The sequence below is a fragment of the Poecilia reticulata genome, chromosome 10 (genome assembly GCF_904066995.2).
Source record: "Poecilia reticulata chromosome 10, P_reticulata-male-v2, whole genome shotgun sequence".
NCBI classification, from domain to species: Eukaryota; Metazoa; Chordata; class Actinopteri; order Cyprinodontiformes; family Poeciliidae; genus Poecilia; species Poecilia reticulata.
The window spans coordinates 17,094,056-17,118,710 of NC_088839.1; the positions used below are offsets into that span (position 1 = coordinate 17,094,056).

Consider the following 24,655-nt stretch of genomic DNA (forward strand, 5'->3'; position numbering starts at 1 on the left):
GAACAAGACGTAACATTGGGAGTAATTAATGTCTTTCAGTATTTTACGAATGCATTAAAGTTTTGTTTTTTAATTGCTAACATCCTTTTTCATTGAATATGTTAAAAATGGGGTTTCCTGTCTTTTGGTTTGTGATCTTTAAATGAAATGTTAGCCACAGATTATAGCAAAAATTAAGGCAGAATGCTTTAACAGAGCTAATAAATAACATTACTTTGACAGAGCTTTTGTGTCTACAGAACTGATTTTTTTACTCCTGTCTTTTTGATTGAAGTGGTAAGCATCATTAGTCATGATGAAATACTAAGACCTACAGTATTTTGTAAATTAAATATTGTCTCTGTACAAAACAGAGTAGAATCGTCTTTAAATTCACAGCGGTGTTTTGAGATTTTTAGTATCTTGTCGAAAAAAGTTAGACATTTCCATAAACTTTGATGGGAATTTCATAAAATTATTGAGCTGCTGTGGTCAAATCATACTTTTGGACTGAGTTGTTTTTTACTTTGATGATACCACGTCGCTCTGGCATTTGTGGATCTATAAGAAGACTGAAATGACAAAAATGTGAAAGAGATGTTATGGAGATTAATTAATCCTATTTAAGATTAGACACTGTTAATTAAGAAGGAATCAAGAATAACAAAATGCATTTTGTCATTTAATATTCAAAAGGCCAAAACAGCGTTTTGAAGTCTCTCATAACAGCTGAGAGAAAAAACCGAGAGTACAAGCAAACTTCTTATAGTTGGCAGTTTTCACTTCCACTTTGTACATCAGTGTCCTATTCTGAGAGGGAAAAAAAACCCTCTGCAGGTATCTGGTCCACACTTCTTTAAACGAAACACAAATTTCAGACTGTTTGTACGTAGATAAAAATAATCTACTGAGTTTCATTTTCCTATGTCAAACAGAAAGTATTAGGTTAAAGTTAAAGTTTATGATTTTGTTTTTCATACACAGAGATTATCAATCCAGCTCACAAATATATGTTGTAATAATTGGTGTGAATCAGGCCTGCCGCCTTCTCCGCTGCTGAAGAAAGATTGTGCAGTAGAGCAATCTTGTGAAGTACTATACTGTAGATGCCATTTGGTGCTGCAATGTAGTGTCTTGACATATGGTGGTCATCTATCTCCTTGTGTGTACAACAGTTTTCCTTCGCCTCAAATGTAGTTTTCTCAGGAGTTAGCGCTGTTGACTGGGGGAGAGATCTGATTTGATCTGCTATGGTGGAGTAATGGAAGTGGGAAACATTTTCTATAAGGCAGTCTTCAAAATTTGAGATTAAAACTGTGGAAGGTTTGGATGTGTACCTGCTTAACTTGAATTGAAAATATTTCAGTAAACTTTTCTGTATGAACTCGAGATGTCGCTACATACCAGTCTTAAATGTTGACTCCTCTCTCCTTTGTCAACTCGGAGTCTATGCGCCTTTGAGCTGCTGACGGTGCAGTGGGGGTACGCTGTGCTGTAGCTTTTGATTTTATATCTTCATGAGAATTTGATTAATCTGAAACCTTGGCTATTTTACACCGGATATTTAAAAATGGATTTGCACAAAAAAGCTTTTGTGACGTGGAGCTGCTACGCATTTTTACTGCTGAACGTGGCGCATGGAGACATGAGCTATTCTTTCCCGGAGGAGATGAAACGAGGTTCAGTTATTGGAAATGTCGCAAAGGATCTCGGGCTGCAGACAGGTGCGCTGACCACCAGAAGAGCCCGAATTGACACCGAGGAGAGCGATAAAAGTTACTGTGACATCAACGTGAGGAGCGGAGAGCTGATAGTGACCGAGAGGATTGACCGTGAGGAGCTTTGTGGCGAAAAGGCTTCGTGCGTCTTAAAACAAGAGCTCGTTCTGGAGAATCCTCTGGAGCTGCATCGGATCAGCCTTCATGTTCAAGATATAAATGATAACTCGCCACAGTTTAAGGATGAATTTATAACGTTAGAAATTCATGAATCGGCAGACAGGGGAGCTCGCTTTGTGATCGAGGAGGCGCACGATGCGGATGTAGGACAAAATTCAGTTCAGCAGTATAGCCTTGAGAAGAACGAACATTTCATTCTAGCTGCTAATGGAAACACAGTGGAGCTTGTTTTGGATAAGGAGCTTGATCGAGAAAAACAGAAAGAAATTAATATACTCCTTACAGCTTTAGATGGCGGATCTCCTCAGAGATCAGGTACAGTGGTCATACATGTAACTGTACTGGATGCTAATGATAACGCCCCAGTGTTTAGCCAGGCCGTTTATAAAGCCAGTCTTCCTGAAAACTCTCCTATAGGTACTGTAGTGATAACAGTGAGCGCAACTGATGCAGATGAGGGAGTGAATGGAGATGTGACTTATGATTTTGGACATGTTACTAATGAAGTAATGAAAATATTTAACATTGATGATAAAAGAGGTGAAATACACTTAAGTTCTGCCGTTGACTATGAAGTTTCAACATCTTATGAGATACGTATTAAAGCAAAAGATGGATTTGGACTTTCATCCTATGCAAAGGTTATCATTTCTATAACTGATGTGAATGACAACGCCCCTGTAGTTAGTCTGAAATCAGTGACCAATCAAATACCAGAAGACACTCCAGCTGGTACAGAGGTGGGCATCATTAATGTGCAGGACAGAGACTCTGAGAATAACCGACAGGTCCACTGCTCCATCCAGGAAAATGTCCCTTTTAAGTTGGTTCCTTCAATTAAAAACTATTATTCTTTGGTGACCACAGGACAACTGGATCGTGAAATAGTATCTGATTACAACATTACAATTACTGCCACTGATGAGGGCTCTCCACCTCTGTCCTCCTCTAAAACTATTCAGTTATCTGTAGCTGACATCAATGACAACCCACCTGTGTTTGAGGAACAGTCCTACAGCGCATATGTGAGTGAAAATAACAAACCTGGATCCTCTTTATGTACTGTTTCTGCTAGAGATCCTGACTGGAGACAAAACGGTACAGTGATTTATTCTCTGTTACCTGGTGAGGTTAACGGTGCCTCGGTGTCCTCCTATTTATCTGTTAACGGAGACACAGGAGTGATCCACGCTGTGAGGTCATTTGACTATGAACAGTTCAGGAGTTTTATGGTGCAGGTGATGGCAAGAGACAATGGTTCTCCTCCTCTCAGCAGCAACGTGACTGTCAGTGTGTTCATATCAGATGTGAATGACAACTCTCCTCAGATCCTGTACCCGGCACCAGAGGGCAGCTCCTTCATGACCGAATTAGTCCCTAAAGCTGCACATGGAGGGTCTCTGGTGTCCAAAGTGATCGCAGTGGACTCAGACTCTGGACAGAACGCCTGGCTTTCATATCATATAGTCAAATCCACAGATCCTGGACTTTTCATTATTGATCTACACAGTGGAGAGATCAGGACACAGAGAGACATTTCTAAATCTGACAGCATGAAACAGAACCTGATTGTTGCAGTGAAAGATAATGGACAGCCCTCTCTGTCTGTCACCTGTGCCATTTATTTACTTATTTCTGATAACTTGGCTGAAGTGCCAGAACTGAAAGACATTTCTTTTGAAGAGAATAATTCCAAACTGACGTTCTATTTGATCATCGCCCTGGTTTCTGTGTCCACCTTCTTTCTGACCTTCATCATCATCATCCTTGGTGTGAGGTTTTGTCGTAGGAGAAAACCCAGACTGTTGTTTGATGGAGCAGTTGCAGTTCCTGGGCCTTATTTCCCTCCAAATTATGCAGACATTGACCCCACTGGGACCTTGCGTAGCACTTCCAATTACGATGCCTACCTGACAACAGGATCCAGAACCAGTGACTTTAAGTTTGTATCATCCTACAATGACAACACTCTGCCTGCTGACCAGACTCTGAAGAAAAGTCCAACAGAATTTGCCATTGTTTTTGGAGATTGTGACGATTCTCTAGAGGTATGAACCTATTTTATTTAATATAGTTGCAGCCCACCTATTCTACAAAAAACAATTACTTTTCTTGCCCTTGTTTTCAGTGTTTCACTTGTTTTTCTTGTTTTTGCTTTACGTTTCAACCTACATGACTTTTTGTGTTTGTCCTGTCCTTCTCTGTCCTTGGTGCTGAAACAGAAGTCTTATTTAGAAATGATTGCTGTTTGATATATTTGTTTTCTTGTTTGTATGATTTTTGCATTGAATAATCTTGCTTCTTTGTGTGTCATATGTGATCACAATTAACCACATTTAAACATATTGGTATTTGCAATATTATGAATATTCTATTACATATTCAGTGGCTCAGCATTATTATTACTTTTTTCCAAATCATATGTAATACATCTACTTCTTCAGCGTAGATATATACAATGCTGTGGTGATACAATAAGTTATATGTTTCAGTCTTAAAATCTCAATATTCTTCTTTTAAGCTTTTAATATTGAAATGTTTTAATTGTGTGTTTTCTGCACCTAAGCCCAATGCTGATGTTACTTTACAGCAGATGAAATTTTATGAGAACATCATGATTGCTGTTCAAACATCTTTTCAAGTTAGTTTTTCTTAATATTTAACCATAGTGATATTCATTGTGTGAAAGACTTTCAAAGCAATAGCAACAGTGTGCTTAAAAATATCCTACTTATTTTATGGCAAAAGAATTATAAAAGTTCTGCTCTGGATTTTATTTTGAGTTGGCTTTAATGTTAAATAATAGTTTGTTGTTGCTGTCGTGGTTCATCTTGATGCATTGGGGAAAAAAATACATAAGGTGTCATATGTAAGGACTGGTTTAGGTTTTCATCATTGGTCGGGTTTTGTGTACATTTACATCCTTCCGGCATATAAGCACCCGTGTCTCTTCATTTGAGGTTTTCTTCTCTCTTTTTTTTATTTATTCTGCATGAATTATTTTAATTATGGCTGGCAGTTCAAACTTTTTATTACAAAGACATATCCTTCACAGCAAAATCCCAGGATCTTTTGGGTTGGTATCGTTCCTGCATTTGATAGTGATTTTTGAGGTGGCTTACTGTTCTTCGAGAGAATGCATCTTGTTCATTTTGGTTTCTTTGTGTTTGCAAATGAATTTGTTTTTGTTTTTTTTACTTTAAATGTGTTTTGTTAAAACGTGATACATATCACGTTATAACGTGATACTATCTTGTTAAAACGTGATATGTATCTTGTTAAAACGTGTTAAGTATCTTGTTAAAACGTGATAAGTATCTTGTTAAAACGTGTTACGTATCTTGTTAAAACGTGATATGTATCTTGTTAAAACGTGATAGTTATCTTGTTAAAACGTGATACTATCTTGTTAAAACGTGATAGTTATCTTGTTAAAACGTGATACGTATCTTGTTAAAACGTGATAATTCTATGTCCAGGAAGTGGCGGTATTATGCTAGGCTTTTACAGTGGCTAACATGAATTGGTCAGGTTTCCCTTCATGTTTGGTCTACACGGATACGGATGCTGCTTTGCACTGTGGTTAAAACCATTAATAGCATGCTACTCTGAGCAGGATCCTACACAGAACGGGCCTGCACAGAAGGAAACGTCAATTCGGTTCTCTAGGTGTGGCGGCGTTCCTGACTGTCTGGATCGAAGCTGAAGTTGGCTTCCGTTTGTAGCTTCTGATTCGGGAAATGGCTTAAGAGCGATTAGAACGGAGGCTCAGATGTATTTGCTGAACATTTTCTGTTCAGATTTCTTTTTTTTTTAACAGTACACTTGCTGAACAACGGCAACGGCTGTTCGTAACCAAGCAACCGAAATCAACAGAAGGCTAGATAGTGGCAAAAGACAAAACTAGATCCTGTTAAGCATTCTTCAAAATAAAAGACTTCCTCTCTCTTCCCTTTTGTCAAAATAAATCATAAATAAAGCTTTGAATTTAATTATTTTTCACATCACCTTTTTGTAATTATGTACAATCAAGTTACATTCAGTAAATAATAATAAGCATTTAAATTATACTTAACGTATGACTGTAATTAAGTAACTCCGTCCATTTTCTTTACACCCTTGTACGTTAGTGGGCTCGGGAGGGGTGTTGGTGCCTATCTCCAGCTGACATTCTAGGCGAGAGACGAGGTACACCCTGGACAGGTCGCCAGTCTGTCGCAGGGCAACACAGAGACACACAGGACAAACAACCATGCACACACACACACTCACACCTAGGGACAATTTGGAGAGGCCATTTAACCTGACAGTCATGTTTTTGGACTGTGGGAGGAAACCGGAGTACCCGGAGAAAACCCACGCATGCACATGGAGAACATGCAAACTCCATACAGAAAGACCCGTGCCAGGAATCAAACCCAGAACCTTCTTGCTGCAAGGCATCAGCTCTACCAACTACACCACTGTGCAGCCCTGTAAATAAGTAACTAATCATGTAATTAGATTTAACATGCAAGTGTTAAGAAATCACCTGATATGCTTTAAAAACAAACATACATCGACACTTCAAATCTGGAGTAGATTATTCTACGCCAATGGCAGAATATTTCAAACCTAGTTTGTGATTTGTGAAACCTTTATCTGAATTGTGAAACTTCAAACATGAGAGATTTAAAAACCTTTTCGTATCTGGAATGCATTATAAATGAACTAGCACATTTACAATATTTGCTATTATTTTAGCCTTGTGTTTTCTTTCATTTTTTTGTCCTAGAGCACCTGGCTTTCTGTTTGGCTGTTGTGGCTTACAGGGATGCATTTTAACTTGAGAGGAAGTCTTTTATTTTGAAGAATGCTTAACAGGATCTAGTTTTGACTTTTGCCACTATCTAGCCTTCTGTTGATTTCGGTTGCTTGGTTACCAACAGCCGTTGCCGTTGTTCAGCAAGTGTACTGTAAAAAAGAAAAAAAGAAATCTGAACAGAAAATGTTCAGCAAATACATCTGAGCCTCCGTTCTAATCGCTCTTAAGCCATTTCCCGAATCAGAAGCTACAAACGGGGGCTGCACAGTGGCGCAGTTGGTAGAACTGTTGCCTTGCAGCAAAAAGGTTCTGGGTTCGATTCCCGGCCTGGGGTCTTTCTGCATGGAGTTTGCATGTTCTCCCTGTGCGTTGCGTGGGTTTTCTCCGGGTACTCCGGTTTCCTCCCACAGTCCAAAAACATGACTGTCAGGTTAATTGGCTTCTCCAAATTGCCCTTAGGTGTGAGTGTGTGCGTGCATGGTTGTGTGTCCTGTGTGTCTCTGTGTTGCCCTGCGACAGACTGGCGACCTGTCCAGGGTGAACCCCGCCTCTCGCCCGAAACGTTGGCTGGAGATGGGCACCAGCACCCCTCCCGACCCCACTGAGGGAAAAAGGGTGCAAGAAAATGGATGGGTGGATGGAGAAGCTACAAACGGAAGCCAACTTCAGCTTCGATCCAGACAGGATCCTGCTCAGAGTAGCATGCTATTAATGGTTTTAACCACAGTGCAAAGCAGCATCCGTATCCGTGTAGACCAAACATGAAGGGAAACCTGGCCAATTCATGTTAGCCACTGTAAAAGCCTAGCATAATACCGCCACTTCCTGGACATAAAATTATCACGCTTATACAAGATACGTATCACGTTTTAACAAGATATGTATCACGTTTTAACAAGATAGTGTCACGTTATAACGTGATATGTATCACGTTTTAACAAGATACGTATCATATGTGATAGCGCTCGAATTTATTTTTTCCTGCGTGATAGCAATGCGCTTACGTACATATCTTTTTTTTTTTTTCCTGGTAATTGTGTAGCTCCTTTTGGTCCATCTGCAATAAGCCATTAAATAGAAAGATGATTCCTGGCAAAAATGATAAAAGATCTTAATTTTATACTTTTTACATTTTGATGTGCAGTCATAATTAAAACCGAGATATAACCTTTACTAAGCTTGATGTGTAAAAGCTCATAATTGGTGAGGCAAATCCATCCATTCATCACCTAAGCACAGGGTCAGTGAAAGAAACACGAAAGATGTTTTTGTTATTTGTTTTTCTAAAACTTATGTCAAGTTTAGTACTACTCATTTGTGGTAATCGGTCAATCAGTATAATTCTAAAGGCTTACTTAAAGATGCTTTTGTGAATGCATGTTTTACCCATGAGTTGCAAAACGCCTTTTTTAGCTACCGTTTCATATCCATTATTTATGAAATGTGGGTTTGTATGAAGTTGCTGTTGACGTTTGTTGTATCGGTACAAACATCTTGTACCAATATGTTTTGTATTGGTACAAAACATATGTTTTTGTATAACTAGCTGCCTATCAACTTGATGTCTGAGCCACGGTGTGTCTGGACTTTACCTCTTGTTTCTAAGCAGATGAAGCAATTGACTGCCAGTCAGATAAAGTGCTGAGTAATAATCTTTTCTTTGTATGCTCAAAAGCATGACAAAACATGTGACATCTTTAACACTAAAAAAGTGTTAAAGATGGGATGGAGGGGACAGAGCATCTGCTGTAATTTGTGTTATTAATTAAACTGAAATATCCTAAATAAATGAATTTTATTATACATTGTAGAAAATCCTTCATTTCAATTGATTTTTTAGAAAGGAAATGTTCACTTATTCACAATTATAAATAGTGATAATAACAAAGAAAATTGAAATAATTGGAAGATGCAAATTTCTCATGCACCTGGATCTAATCAGAACTCAAGGTATCAATTTTACGTGTTATTAACTCTCTCAGTTTAAAAACAGCTGCTGATCAGATAAAGTTTAGAACAAAATAACCATTTGATGCTCAAAAGAATTGAGAATGTGCTTAGTGCTCTGGTGCCAAACTGCCTAAAACAAAATTGTCCGGTAGCTTTCAGATATTTGTTAAATTATGGCTGAAAATATTATTAAAATCGACGATAAGCCTGCGATCCTTTTTAAAATTAAGACAAAATATTATTTTTATACCGTTTATGTTGTTTAGTTGAACTCAAGATGTCGCTATGCACCAGCCTTAAATATGTGTCTCGTTCTTTTGTTGACTTGTTTCATGCGCCGTTGAGCTGTTGCAGATAAAGACGGTGCGGATAATTTACGGCTCGTTTTTATTCCGTATTTTGTCACTACTACGTTCAGTTAGCTGACATCATACCTTTACATATTTTACACCAAATTTTTAAAAAATGGATTTGAACATATGTGTCCTTTTGTCGTGGACCTGCTCGTTTTTTCTGCTGCACGTCGCGCATGGAGACATGAGCTATTCTTTCCCGGAGGAGATGAAACGAAGATCAGTTATTGGAAATATCGCAAAGGATCTCGGGTTGCAGACAGGTGCGCTGACCACCAGAAGAGCCCGAATTGACACCGAAGGGACTGATAAACGTTACTGTGACATCAACCTGGAGCACGGAGAGCTGATTGTGGCCGAGAGGATTGACCGTGAGGAGCTTTGTGGCGAAAAGGCTTCATGCATCTTAAAACAAGAGCTCGTTTTGGAGAATCCGCTAGAGCTGCATCAGATCAGCCTTCATGTTGAAGATGTTAATGATAACTCTCCGCAGTTTGATGAGGAATTAACCAACGTAGAAATCAATGAGCTAGCAGTGAGGGGAGCTCGCTTTGTGATCGAGGAGGCGCACGATGCGGATGTAGGACAAAATTCAGTTCAGCAGTATAGCCTTGAAAAGAACGAAAATTTCATTCTAGCTGCTAATGGAAACACAGTAGAGCTTGTTTTGGATAAGGAGCTTGATCGAGAAAAACAGAAAGAAATTAATATTCTCCTTACAGCTTTAGATGGCGGATCTCCTCAGAGATCAGGTACAGTGGTCATACATGTAACTGTACTGGATGCTAATGATAACGCCCCAGTGTTTAGCCAGGCCGTTTATAAAGCCAGTCTGCCTGAAAACTCTCCTATAGGTACTATAGTGATAACAGTGAGTGCAACTGATGCAGATGAGGGAGTGAATGGAGATGTGACTTATGATTTTGCACACGTTAACGAGGATGTTAAGAAGAAATTTACAATTGATCGCAAAGTAGGGGAAATACGTGTAATTGAGCCTGTAGACTATGAAGTTACAACATCATATGAAATCCGTATTAAAGCAAAGGATGGTCTGGGGAAGTCATCTTATGCTCAGGTCATTATTTCTATAACTGATGTGAATGACAACGCCCCTGTAGTCAGTCTGAAATCAGTGACCAATCAAATACCAGAAAACACTCCAGCTGGTACAGAGGTGGGCATCATTAATGTGCAGGACAGAGACTCTGAGAATAACCGACAGGTCCGCTGCTCCATCCAGGAAAATGTCCCTTTTAAGTTGGTTCCTTCAATTAAAAACTATTATTCTTTGGTGACCAAAGGACAACTGGACCGTGAAATAGTATCTGATTACAACATTACAATCACTGCCACTGATGAGGGCTCTCCACCTCTGTCTTCCTCTAAAATTATTCAGTTATCTGTAGCTGACATCAATGACAACCCACCTGTGTTTGAGGAACAATCCTACAGCGCATATGTGAGCGAAAATAACAAACCTGGATCCTCTTTATGTACTGTTTCTGCTAGAGATCCTGACTGGAGACAAAACGGTACAGTGATTTATTCTCTGTTACCTGGTGAGGTGAACGGTGCCTCGGTGTCCTCCTATCTATCTGTTAATGGAGACACAGGAGTGATCCACGCTGTGAGGTCATTTGATTATGAACAGTTCAGGAGTTTTAAAGTTCAAGTGATGGCCAGAGACAATGGTTCTCCTCCACTAAGCAGCAACGTCACTGTCAGTGTGTTCATATCTGATGTGAATGACAACTCTCCTCAGATCCTGTACCCGGCACCAGAAGGCAGTTCCTTTATGACCGAGTTGGTTCCCAAAGCTGCACCTGGAGGGTCTCTGGTGTCCAAAGTGATAGCAGTGGATGCAGACTCTGGACAGAACGCCTGGCTGTCCTATCACATAGTCAAAGCTGCAGATCCTGGACTTTTCAGTATTGATCTACACAGTGGAGAGATCAGGACTCAGCGGGACATTTCAGAATCTGACAGCATGAAACAGAACCTGATTGTTGCAGTGAAAGACAATGGACAGCCCTCTCTCTCTGCTACCTGTTCCATGTATTTACTTATTTCTGATAACTTGGCTGAAGTGCCAGAACTGAAAGACATTTCTTATGATGAGAAGAACTCCAAGCTGACCTCTTATCTGATCATTGCGCTGGTTTCTGTGTCCACCTTCTTTCTGACCTTCATCATCATCATCCTTGGTGTGAGGTTTTGTCGGAGGAGAAAGCCCAGACTGTTGTTTGATGGAGCAGTAGCCATCCCAGGAGCTTATCTACCTCCAAGTTATGCAGATGTTGACGGTGCAGGAACTTTACGCAGCACCTACAATTACGATGCCTACCTGACAACAGGATCTAGAACCAGTGACTTTAAGTTTGTATCATCTTACAATGACAACACGCTACCTGCTGACCAGACTCTGAAGAAAAGTTTGAGTGATTTTACTGAGGCTTTTGGTGAACTGGAAGGATGCTCAGAGGTATGATGTTACTCTTAAGCCATTTTTGCATTTATCCCCTCCTTCATACTCTCAAAGTTATTTACATATTTGTGTATTTGTTTTGCTTTTTGAAATAGTTCTTAACATCATTTTCTTGAACCAAAAGTGTCCTAGATTTAATTATTTGCTTGGTCTGCTCTACTGTGTCTTATTTCTGTTTGTTCATATTGGGTTTAGTTGTGTCCTTTTTGAAATGCACTCAGTCTGTGTAAAGTTGTGTTTTCAGTTTGACTTTTTGACCTTGTTATGTGCAAGCAAATGTTTAAGGGTATACTCCTCTAACGCTGTAGACAAGCATCACATCTCCCAGGTCTTGCAAAGATAAGCTGATATACAAACTTGATTAATTGATATTTATTAATTTGTTTTTATTTAATTAAATATATTGTTTTGAGTATTGAATTATAATTTGGACCTAGGGCTGCACAGTTGGTAGAGCTGTTGCCTTGCAGCAAGAAGGTTCCCGGCCCCGGTCTTTCTTCATGGAGTTTGCATGTTCTCCCTGTGCATGCGTGGGTTTTCTGCGGGTACTCCGGTTTCCTCCCACAGTCCAAAAACATGACTGTCAGGTTAATTGGCCTCTCCAAATTGCCACTAGGTGTGAGTGTGTGTGTACATGCTTGTTTGTCTTGTGTGTCTCTGTGTCACCCTGCGACAGACTGGTGACCTGTCCAGGGTGACCCCGCCTCTCACCCGGAACGTTAGCTGGAGATAGGCACCAGCACCTCCCGACCCCAATAAAGGACAAGGGTATAAAGAAAATGGATGGATGGAATTTGGACCTAACTTTTGACAAAAAAAATAATTATTTTTAAGTAGTTTTCATTTATGAATGATTTTTCCTTTTTCCACTTTTTATTCCATTTGATCTTTCATTTTTAAAGTGTCAACATCAGTTTAATTTATGCTGTACTTTTTGCTTTTGTCACTTGCCTTAGTGAGCTGCTCTTTATTGATATTATTCTAAATATGAAAATCATCCATGTACATCTAGCATATATATATTTTTAATCTTAATATGTTTTGTGGACCTACATATCAACTGTGAAATATAAATTTAAATGCTGCTCCTTTAAATATTATCTTTTAAAATGTTGTGCCTCTTTAGACTTTTAACCTTTCAGATCACAGTAGTTTACCTTATTGAAAAAAGTAAAGTAGTATAAGAAAATCTTTTGAAAAAACAAAAAGGAAATTTTAGCAAGTAAAATGAGGGAACATTTTTGATCAACTAAAGTGAAAATGCTTGATTGAACACATTACTTTTCAACTGGAATTTAAAAGGAGCGTTCCAATTCCAGTTTTTCTCAGTCCTGCAGTGAGAGATGAGGGGAAAATAATTTTTGAGGCCTTGTATACCATTGTGTCAGATGAGCAGGAGTCATACTGAGGCTTACAGAGAAGGCTGGACTAAAAAGACAGAGAGGGAGAGTTCATGTGGAGTAGGTCAGATGAACAGTATGAAGGAGTGAGATGATGGATGGCCTTAAAATTTAAAGCAGGACTTTATCTGATTGGGATCCTGTGGAGTTGTTAAGGAGAGGTGAAATGTGACTGGTGGTTTGATTTCAGGATATCACAAAGGCAGCAGCATTTGGAACCAAATGCAGTTTCTGAGTGAATGTATGAGGGAAACTGAAGATCAGATAACTAATCCAGACGACGAGGTGTGATGAGATTTTGACCAGTCCTATTGTCATCTTCAAAAGTCTAATGTGAAGTTTCTGAAAAAAAAGAAAAGAAAAAAAAAGTATTGAAAATGTTCACGGTTAAGAAAGAGAGTTAGTGCATGCATTAAAAAGTCAACACTGCATTAAAATGGAGTTTTTAATCTCCCAGGTGCTTCAAAAGTACAATATTATAAGAATATGTTGTTTTTTTATCAAGCCATCTCAGAATAGTAAAGATGAACCATACATTTTCTATATTCTTGGACACACTGAGCATGTTTGAAGTTGTAGTAGTTTTTTCTTAAACATGACCCCAGGGTGGCGCTATAAAACAGGACTAGGATATTTCGAGTGGCGTCTCTCGTTTTGCATTTCTTCATCATACTGCCCCTGTTTTGTCGTGGAGGAATATCGCAGATTTGTGTCGTTGTTGGTGTTTTGTGCTTAAACTGAATAATATATCCTTTTTCATTTAATGATTCTTCGTATTGACGGAAGTTAATCAACGATGAATTCTATATTCGCCATTGTTCTGTGGTGGGGATATTTTTTATTCGTTTTTTGGATCAACGTCGCCCATGGAGACATGAGCTATTCTTTCCCGGAGGAGATGAAACGAGGTTCAGTTATTGGAAATATCGCCAAGGATCTCGGGCTGCAGACAGGTGCGCTGTCCACCAGAAGAGCCCGAATTGACACCGAAGGGACTGATAAACGTTACTGTGACATCAACCTGGAGAACGGAGAGCTGATTGTGGCGGAGAGGATTGACCGTGAGGAGCTTTGTGGCGAAAAGGCTTCGTGCATCTTAAAACAAGAGCTCGTTTTGGAGAATCCTCTGGAGCTGCATCGGATCAGCCTTCATGTTCAAGATGTTAATGATAACTCTCCGCAGTTCAACGAAAAATTGATCAGTCTTGAAATTAGAGAATCGGCAGTGAGAGGAGCTCGCTTTGTGATCGAGGAGGCGCACGATGCGGATGTAGGACAAAATTCAGTTCAGCAGTATAGCCTTGAGAAGAACGAAAATTTCATTCTGGCTGCTAATGGAAACACAGTAGAGCTTGTTTTAGATAAGGAGCTTGATCGAGAAAAACAGAAAGAAATTAATATTCTCCTTACAGCTTTAGATGGCGGATCTCCTCAGAGATCAGGTACAGTGGTCATACATGTAACTGTACTAGATGCTAATGATAACGCCCCAGTGTTTAGCCAGGCCGTTTATGAAGCCAGTCTGCCTGAAAACTCTCCTATAGGTACTGTAGTGATAACAGTGAGTGCAACTGATGCAGATGAGGGAGTGAATGGAGATGTGACTTATGATTTTGGACATGTTAACGAGGATGTGAGAAAGAAATTCACAATTAATCGCAAGACAGGGGAAATACGTGTAATTGAGCCTGTAGACTATGAAGTTACAACGTCATATGAAATCCGTATTAAGGCAAAGGATGGTTTGGGGTTGTCATCTTATACTAAGGTTAGCATTTCTATAACTGATGTGAATGACAACGCCCCAGTTGTTAGTCTGAAATCACTGACCAATCAAATACCAGAAAACACTCCAGCTGGTACAGAGGTGGGCATCATTAATGTGCAGGACAGAGACTCTGAGAATAATGGACAGGTCCGCTGCTCCATCCAGGAAAATGTGCCTTTTAAATTAGTTCCTTCTATTAAAAACTATTATTCTCTTGTGACCACAGGACAACTGGACCGTGAACTAGTGTCTGATTACAACATAACAATAATTGCCACTGATGAGGGCTCTCCTCCTCTGTCTTCCTCTAAAATTATTCAGTTATCTGTAGCTGACATCAATGACAACCCACCTGTGTTTGAGGAACAGTCCTACAGCGCATATGTGAGTGAAAATAACAAACCTGGATCCTCTTTATGTTCTGTTTCTGCTAGAGATCCTGACTGGAGACAAAACGGTACAGTGATTTATTCTCTGTTACCTGGTGAGGTGAATGGTGCCTCGGTGTCCTCCTATCTATCTGTTAATGGAGACACAGGAGTGATCCACGCTGTGAGGTCATTTGATTTTGAACAGTTCAGGAGTTTTAAAGTTCAAGTGATGGCCAGAGACAATGGTTCTCCTCCTCTCAGCAGCAATGTGACCGTCAGTGTGTTCATATCTGATGTGAATGACAACTCTCCTCAGATCCTATATCCAGCCCCAGATGGCAGCTCCTTCATGACCGAGTTAGTCCCCAAAGCTGCACATGGAGGATCTCTGGTGTCCAAAGTGATAGCAGTGGACTCAGACTCTGGACAGAACGCCTGGCTTTCATATCATATAGTCAAAGCCACAGATCCTGGACTTTTCAGTATTGATCTGCACAGTGGAGAAATCAGGACACAGCGAGACATTTCAGAATCTGACAGCATGAAACAGAACCTGATTGTTGCAGTGAAAGATAATGGACAGCCCTCTCTCTCTGCCACCTGTGCCATTTATTTACTTATTTCTGATAACTTGGCTGAAGTGCCACAACTGAAAGACATTTCTTATGATGAAAACTCCAAGCTGACCTCTTATCTGATCATCGCGCTGGTTTCTGTGTCCACCTTTTTTCTGACCTTCATCATCATCATCCTTGGTGTGAGGTTTTGTCGGAGGAGAAAGCCCAGACTGTTGTTTGATGGAGCAGTAGCCATTCCTGGAGCTTATCTTCCTCCCAATTACTCAGATGTTGACGGTACAGGAACTTTACGCAGCACCTACAATTATGATGCCTACCTGACAACAGGATCTAGAACCAGTGACTTTAAGTTTGTATCATCCTACAACGACAATACTTTGCCTGCTGACCAGACTCTGAAGAAAAGTTTGAGTGATTTTACTGAGGCTTTTGGAGAACTGGATGGATGCTCAGAGGTATGATAACACTCTTAAGCCATTTTTGCATTTATCCCCCATGCCCTTGCATTAGTTCATTTATTCTTTTATTTGTTTTTACATATTAAAATAGTTCTTAGTGTAACTTTCTTGTTCCAAGACATTCCTAGGTTCAGTTCTTGGCCATGGCTGTTCTGCTCTGGCTTGTTTCCATGGTAAAAGTTTCTTCATATTAGGCTAAGTTGTGTCTTTTATAAAATGCACTCAACGGGTGCAAAGTTGTTTTTCCAGTTTGTCTTTATATTGCCTTGTGATATGCAAGCAAGTCATCCTAAGTGTATTCCTCTACTGCAGTGACCGCTATAGATATGCATCAGATCCTTCATATCCAACAAGGATAAGCTGATGTCAACTGATTGTGGCGTGGAAGTACATAGCAGAGAAATTATAGTGTGAGTATAACTATATGTTCCTGTAGTGGCATTTTACAAGTTGTCATTACCTCTCAGGAGAATTAAAAAGTATTTAGAAGTGTAATAAGCTGGATGATAGATTCACACGACATGCTGGGTTATGCTACAGCTGTTTATAAAGAGAATTAAGTGTCAATCACATTACTGGTAATGATGTAATAATACAGTGCTTTTGGTTAGTATTTACATATGAATTTTTTAAACCTAAATTACAGAATCATTGTCATTATTGATGGAACTTATGATTCTTTTAAGGGAACCAAGTCGTCAAGATCTGTTGACTTCAGATCTATTCAAAAGAGCCACTAAAATTATAAATATTTGAAAAATTAACAGAAAAAAAATCTAAGAACAATCCATTTTATGCCTAAAGTAATTTTGTATTACATTTTTGATGGTGAAGTTCACCTAAAAGTTGAGCCATCTATTTGAAGTAAAAAAAACAAAAACATTGTTTTCTTCCCAAAAAAAAAAAATCGGTGTATATTTTCATAAAATACAAAATTTAATTTGCCCATAACGTTCTGTGGCACAATTGTTTTGTGCATTAATAACACCTTAGTGATATTTATAATACTGAAGCAAAATTCAAAAGAAATGTAATTGAGAAAAAGATTGACTTGAGTTGCTTTGGCAGAAACAAAAATCCTCTTTTGTACCATTAAATTTAATAGTTAAGGCAATGGTAAACAACACTCAACTTTTAACTTTAACCAAGGAGCAACAAACAAGAAGAGACCAAGGTTTTTTAAGCACACTCTGACCGATTTCATTCTCTCCTCCGCTACATGAAACCTGCAGCATCGTCACAACCAGGCCGTGGGATGAAAGAAGTGAGCAATTAGAATGCGCTCTGTGTGCTCATCCTTTCTTGCATTTTATTTATTTGGCAATTAAATAAGTATAATTTTAAATTAGATTTAAAAAATAATAGCTACTGCGGTATGTGCAAAGCACTGGAAGAAAGCAAAATTGCGAAAAACAAAGGACGACTGACTAACAGACACTCCACTGTTATGGTAAAGAGTTGTTCAGAAAAATCTGATTTTTTGTGAACGTCTCATCAATAATTGTTGTTCTCTTGAAATATTCACATGGTCTTCTTGTGTAGAGTAGAAATATATTTTTCTCGATGGGAATGACTTGAAAGTTTCAGACTCCTTTATTACACTTTGGGATGTTGTTGAAGAATGCAAGTGTTTTTATAAAGACATTTCTGGATGCTTTGTTTCTTAAGCGGAAGTGGTTTCCCCTCCTTTTTTCATTACTTTTTTCTGTGGTTTTACTGTCAAATCTGGGCTTCTCCCAGCAAAGAGCATGTTCTGATATGATTCATCAAGATTTTGTGCTAACTTAATACTAATTTATTAGCTGATTTTGTTCCAATATTTTGCTGTTAACTGTGTCATCAGGGTTTATTTATTTTGCATTGTTGTTGATAAGGTGGAGATTATGTTACATCATTTTAATAACAAATCAATTTATGTTTGAAATGCATCAAATCCATTTAATGTACATCATGTAGCAATTTTTGTAGAAATTATGAGTTTTATAGGACTAAAACTGCAGTATAAACAGTTTTGTTTAAAGTTTTTGAGTTGAATTTTGAGGTGTTTCGGTAGTTTGGAAAGTTACTGCATATTCAAGTCTCCTACTAACTTTTTAATGGTAGAAATAAACACATTTATGTTGAATATATACATCCCTGCTTTTTGTGTCAATATTTCTTTTAAAATATTTTTGTTGACTTTAGAGTTTAATGCCCGACTGTAATTAAATCCTCAGTTGTAAGTAACACGAGTGAGGAAAACATTGCATGGTTGCCATAACACTTGAAATGTTACAGGAATGTAAACCACCTGTTTTCTTTGCCTGCTGCATTTCTTTCTGCTTGGGGTACGCTGTATGATCAAATTAAATGCCTATGTAGATGTAGGTGAACAGAAAAATCAACTTGACTTTGAAATACAAACAGTTAAGACTTATATTATAAGTTTAATGTTCTTTGGGTGTATATCAAATCTAAAGAATGGACAAATAGTAGGGAAAAAAACTATTTTTGTAGCTACAGAAGTGCAACATGAAACATCTGACACAAAAATAAGCATTGAAAATGACGAAGATATTCAAGGTTTAGAAAGAAGAACTTTGCATGACATAGTCAATTATTCTTTGAATAGAGTTTGTCATACTGGCTGATAGGTATTTTCCTAGAACCTACATAAAAGAACCACAGACAACGTATATGAATTTTATGACAAACTTTGCAAAGGAGAACAAACTCTATCAATTGCTCCTCCGAGCTGTTCATAGAGCGTTCTGCTTCTCTTTGGATACAGCTTGTCTTTTATTCTCAAACTTCAAAGAGGGAGGATAGGCAAGATAGACAGCAGAGGAAAAACAGCAAAGGTCGTAAAACATTTTACCTAAACAAAGCAAAGGTCGTAAAACAATTTAACATCTGGCCCCTGATCTGAGCCCGGTTCAAATCTCGGTCAAACTGTTTCACATGAAGATAACAGGCAGCTGTGACTTCCAGGTCAGTTCACACATACAGTTTAAACAAGAGAACACTTTAACCTGAAACAAAATGATAATACCAAAAAATCTCTAACATTCCCCCCTTTTTATCATTTTACCATGTGTGTAAACCCTATTCAAAAGCCAAGCATAGAAAAGAAAAGAAATAAAATAGAACCAATAAATGCAAGAATGTTTTTTTTTTTTTTTTTGTTCCCTAGTCTAAACATAAAAGTTACACAATGACTAAATTAATATAATGAATAAATGAAATGAACAAAAACAAAAGAAAGAAACAGCAAAATAAACCAAATGCAGGTGTCTCATCACTAGCACCACTTGTTTTCACATTTTCGGTGTAGGCGTCATAAAACATTTGATTCCATCTGTTTATTAGTTACAGGACATCGTCATACATTTTTTTTTTTCATCTTCATCTCTCTGAAGAGACATGTAATCTTCATCGGTGTCAGAGATTACCCTGACCATCTGATAGTTGATCATGGCTGTGTTAAATGTCTTTAGCATCATGCTACGAAGGCATGACATGATGCAAGTTGTAAACAGGCAAAAAAGAATCAACACAGTCAGAATTGGTGTAACAATCTTCAACAGTAAAGTCCACCACGGCCCAGACGTGAACCAAGACAGAAAGTCAAAAGGATGTGATCCTTTCGTAGCACCGTCTACACAATGTTTAAGTTCCTCCAGGCCATGTAGAGCATCAGAAATAGTTCCACCAGCTCCTGTTTCATCCGGAACAAATGTACAGCACGCTGGGCCAATGATTTTACAAACACCTCCCTGAGAGGCTGTGAGCAGGTCAAGCACAACACGATTTTGCAAAACCATGTTTCTCAGTTCAGTCAGCCCTCTCATGGAGCCGTCTGCCAGCCGGTGTGCGCTGTTGATGAGTTGCAGTAATCCATATCTGTTGATTTCAACGTGGTCCTGAACTTCTCCTAATCCAACTCCTGGGAACATGCTCTGCATGAACTTTTCACCTCCGGTCCAGATCTTGAATTTCCCATGGAACTCCAGTGTCCGTAGTGAGGCCTCTGGCATAACTGCATGCTTGGAGCGGGCAGCTAAGCTCCATTTCCTCACAAGAAGTACCAGTCTGCCATCACCCGTGAACCATAGTCTCCTGGCACTATGGCACTGCACAGCGTTGTCTCCTGTTTCCTCTTTGTCTTATGCGTGATGTTGAAACTCCTCTCCTGAAGCAAGTTGTCACAGTCTAGGTTGTCCTTCCAGACTTTGCAGTGTGGAGTCATCCTTTGACCCCTACAGGCGATGCAGTTGATGTAATCCGGTGTCGTTTCGCAGTGGGTGTAAACTCTGTTACACAAGTTCCAAGGTAACATTCCAAGAGAAACGTGTCCGTTGTTGAACACGCAGCTCCTCAGAGACCCGGGTTTAGCTCCTGCTAAAGAAATGGTCTCTGGTATTTTCCATGCGGCTAGTGGAAATGGAAATACGTCAGCATTAAAGGAACAGTTCATAGATCCAAAAAGTTCCTTCACGGCATCTCCTATCTGAAGTAGAACAGAATAGTCATTTTTACACCATTTGCATCCCTTTGGCATGGGGACGCTTAGTCGTGGTTGTGTGCTCAGGCCATAGAGACACATCTGTTTGTCATCCGTGATGTGTCCTACACGCAGACCTGAGTTGTGTGTGGCGATTGGCAGCTGCGCACACACATAGCAGTTCACAGCATGTCCCTCGTACGCGGTTCTATTCATTAGTTTCCACCACAGGTTGATGCTGCAGTCACAGCGCAGTAGAAGATCCATCTGGCATATGGAGTCCCCATTGCTGCTCGGTGCACAGAGATGTCAGAACCCCCAACCTAAAGACGGGGGAATCTTAAGCGTTTCTTCACCGGGTTTGAGACGAGCTACCCTAAAAAATAGCCCCCCTTTGAAGTCCGGCCTTCCTCCCTCCGCCTACTTAGGGGTTCAAACACTCTCTGCAGCTTGCAGGGACTGAGATGTATCCAGCTGGGTCTTTACGACTGTTGGTGACCTTTATGTAGACCCAGTTTCCTGGCTGGATGGGGGTGGTTTTATTTATTTCCTGTAGAGGAGAACAGTCAGACGGCAGTAAATTTGCATTTAACACCTCTTTCTGTTTCAGGATCCTGATCATATAATCTACCAATGTTTGTTCTTCATCAGCTTTCTGTAAGTCTGGAGCAAACAGAGGCAATATGTAAGCTCTCCCATAAATTTTGTCAAAAGCAGGCTTTGCTGGAACTACTTCAACTCTTTTAGAAAAAGCATCAATCATCACCAAACAATATTTATGTGGTCCACTTTGTGTGAGTTCAATAAAGTCCATATGCGTTGTTTGAAATGGATGAGGGTTTTGGGAAACTTCCTCTTCTTGGTCTAATGTTTCCTTGAGGATTGTTTCTGACACAAACTGGACATGCAGTACAAAAAATTTTTTTAAGTAAGAATTTAATCCATATGTGGTAATGTGGTAAAATGTGGTAAAATGCTGTTGTAGCATAGAGACCATCCCCCCTGTTGACACATGACAATGTCCATGTGTCAAAATTGCTGCCGCTCTAAATAGAGATTTTGGAAGGACCGACTTCTATTTACTGAAAAAATGTTATCATCATTCAGTGTCGCCCCTTTAGTTATCCACATTTGTTTTTCTGCGTTTGGAGCATTATCTTGCATGTCTTTTAACACAGCTTTGTCTATTACTTGAGGATCTTCTATCTGTATTGAGAAATTGTCTCCCCCATGCTTCCCAGTTGCAGCTTCCTTTGCTACTTTATCAGCTAATCTATTGCCATTTGAAACCTCATCCTGTTCCGTGGTGTGCGCTGCACACTTACAAACTGCTAGTTCAGCTGGTAAATGTATGGCCTGCAAAAGATTCTTAAGCAAGGATGCATGGGTGACTGGTTTCCCTGTAGATGTTATCAAATTCATCAAAGCATAACTCTTTCTAAATAAAAATGACCATCCTGAAATTAAACCAAAACCTCAAATCCTCTAATTTTCCATTTCTTTTTGAATTTATTGACTATCAATCAAATTTGGATTAAAATGTTCTAGACTGAAGTCTAGAAAATGTTGCTTTTAATCACAATCATCAGTTTTTAGTAGCCGTTTACAAGGTTGCTTAAAGTCTCAGACTTTCACTTAACCTCGCATTTCAGACAAGGTAACAATGTAAGTTTTTTTATATTTTAAATTAAATGGTCAATAATTTTATCCGTTACTCAATTTAGCAGAAAAATTTCTCTCGTCTCAAAATAATTGTCATTCATCCCAATATAAAACACACAAACACAATCCCAATCAATTTATAGATTCTTTATATAATTAAACTCTAAGTTAAGCGTTTCAGTTAAATGCAAAGAAATACTCCATAGTATTTCAACACTGCAATATCAATTAAGTTCAACACTTAGATATGTTTAATTTAGTTCCAAACTTGTATATTTATTTCAAAGAAAATAAAACATTTGCAAATCATTATTAGTTTTGAATCTAAGAATTTTAGTTGGTGTAATTTAGCCGTATCACACTCAGTTTTTTTTTCTTAACTTTTAACCATTACAGTTTTTTCCTTCACAGTTTCCCAATCTATGGCTTGTGGGCGCTAAAAGGATCACTGGTCCTTCTGTTAAGGACTGAGTTAATGGGTACAAAATGAAAGATTTTTATTTAACATTGTACCTTAAAACCTTCAAAATGTTCTTTTCTAAATAGATAATTCCTTCCTGCTAGTAAGTAAGCAAACAAGTCCTCATTACAGTAGCAGTGTGTGTCACAGCAGTGTGTGTGTATAACTTATCTGCATTTCTCCTTTCTGTCTTGCTTCTCGCTTCCCCCTCCTGCTGCTGGCGTCGCTGCAGCTGGTCCTCCCTCTGTCTCTTCTCCAGCTCCCTGTCAGTCCAACTGGCTCTGGTGTTGGATTATTTATAAGTTGTCCAGACCGTCCCTTAGTCCACCAATGAAACAAGCGGCAAACAGTTCAGTTTGCTTTCTTTTTCCAAACGTCTAGCAGGACTCCATACAGTAGTTTTGCTGCATGGCAGTTCCCAGATGTCAAGGAATTAGGACCAGTGGACACTTTATTGCCTTCAGTGTCCAGTTGGTAGAAATCGTCCTGTCCTTTTTCGCTTCTTTATCAACTGGCTGGTGATAAAGGAGGGAGTCATCTGATTGGCAGGACAGATCTGAGCTGAGGTCAGAGGTCAGACGCAGCGCAGCGAGGCTCAGACAGAGGAAAAGGAAAGAAGCAAATAAGAGTCAATTATAACTTTCTTTACTTTTCATCGTATAGCTTTTAGCCACTTATTATCCAACTTTTTAAGAAGTCATAAACCATTTCCTTATTCAAACACATATAAACATGAAACATGTTAAAAGCTGTAGTCTCTTTCATCATGTTCACCATTAACTTGTAAAATGTAGAATGTAAGTTTAAGTTAACTTCATCTAAGACACGTCTCACCAGAGAACAATGGATTTCTCTAAATTTGTTGATCTCAGTGCTGCAGACTGTGAAGTCAGCGGGCAGCCCTCCTCTCAAGGCCTAAGAGTTACGAGGCTGGACAATGTCCAGGTCGGTACCTTACTCTGACCGCTGACCCCTCCAGATAGACAGCTAAGAATCATTTCACCAAGTTGGTGTTATAATATTATTCCGACACAATACATTAAACATTGTTCTCTGAGGACAATTTTATTATTTAGTTTTATTTTTCAGCTTCTCCTCCTTCAGGAAAGTCATGATTCCACTTTTAGCATACAAAGAAGTTGTTCCCATGTTGTTATTTCAGTGAGACCTCTCTTTACTGGTTTTTCTTTAAAGGTGTAGGAAGCTCAAAAAGAAAACAAAACAAACATCAGTATTTCTTAAAACAAATTATTTCTCACTTGTGAGGTTTAAACCTAACATTAGTAGCATTAAAAATTATTTTGCATACATTGATTTCTTACAGGAATTCAATTTCTTTTATGGTTTTACTTAACGTCTTAAACTGCATGCACATGTCTCTAGCATTTCATCAATTTGGACTGGGGGTTTGTGTTTTTGGGGTGTGGTAGAGTCTGATCATGCTGAAGATTTCTCCTATTTGTGGTCTCCTCACTCCACCACCCCTCTTGTCGCCCCGTGCAACATTCTTTGAAGGGCAGTTTCTTGCCCAGTGACCAATATTGCCACAAATCCAGCAGCCTTTTGAATACCGTAGATTTTGTGGGGTGTTATTTTGGGGTCTTCGCCTATCGTGACCTCCTCTGCCTCTGCCTCTTCCACGGCCTTTTGTCCGGTCGTTGGAAAAGGCAGAGGTATATAAACCTCCAAATTTCTCCAGGTGAAAAACATCTGATCCTTTCACAGCTTTCCTGACCTCTTCTAAGGTACAGGGTCTAAAGATATATAAGTTTTGTGTCCCTTCCTTTAGGGAAGGATACAGTCGTGTTGCTGGAACAGCAGCGGCTGATACTGGGGCAGACGGAGCTGCTGAAGCAGCCAGGGAGAGGTGGCTGCAGGAGCTTGCTCTCCCTGCACCGCTGCAGCATTCCGTGTGCTTGGAATTACTTTATTTTCTTCCTTCTCTATAATTAAGTTTTTAGATTCATTTAACCATAATTTAGCACACCTCAGCTCATTCTCCT

General features: G+C 39.1%; 1 protein-coding gene across 13 annotated transcripts in view; it reads left to right on the plus strand.

The window, feature by feature from the left end:
- The window catches only part of LOC103471737 (protocadherin gamma-C5-like), a 256,760-nt gene that overhangs the window by 63,819 nt on the left and 168,286 nt on the right, over positions 1-24,655 (plus strand). The window contains exon 1 of one of the 13 annotated variants that reach the window (XM_081611486.1): positions 1,444-3,925. The exons of 11 other annotated variants lie outside the window; for them this stretch is intronic. In XM_081611486.1, coding sequence (XP_081467612.1) covers positions 1,550-3,925 — 2,376 coding nt within the window. In that variant the 5' untranslated portion in view covers positions 1,444-1,549. Of the gene's footprint in view, positions 1-1,443; positions 3,926-13,542; positions 16,045-24,655 lie in introns of those variants that run through there. One more of the 13 variants, XM_081611487.1, reaches the window with a different exon arrangement.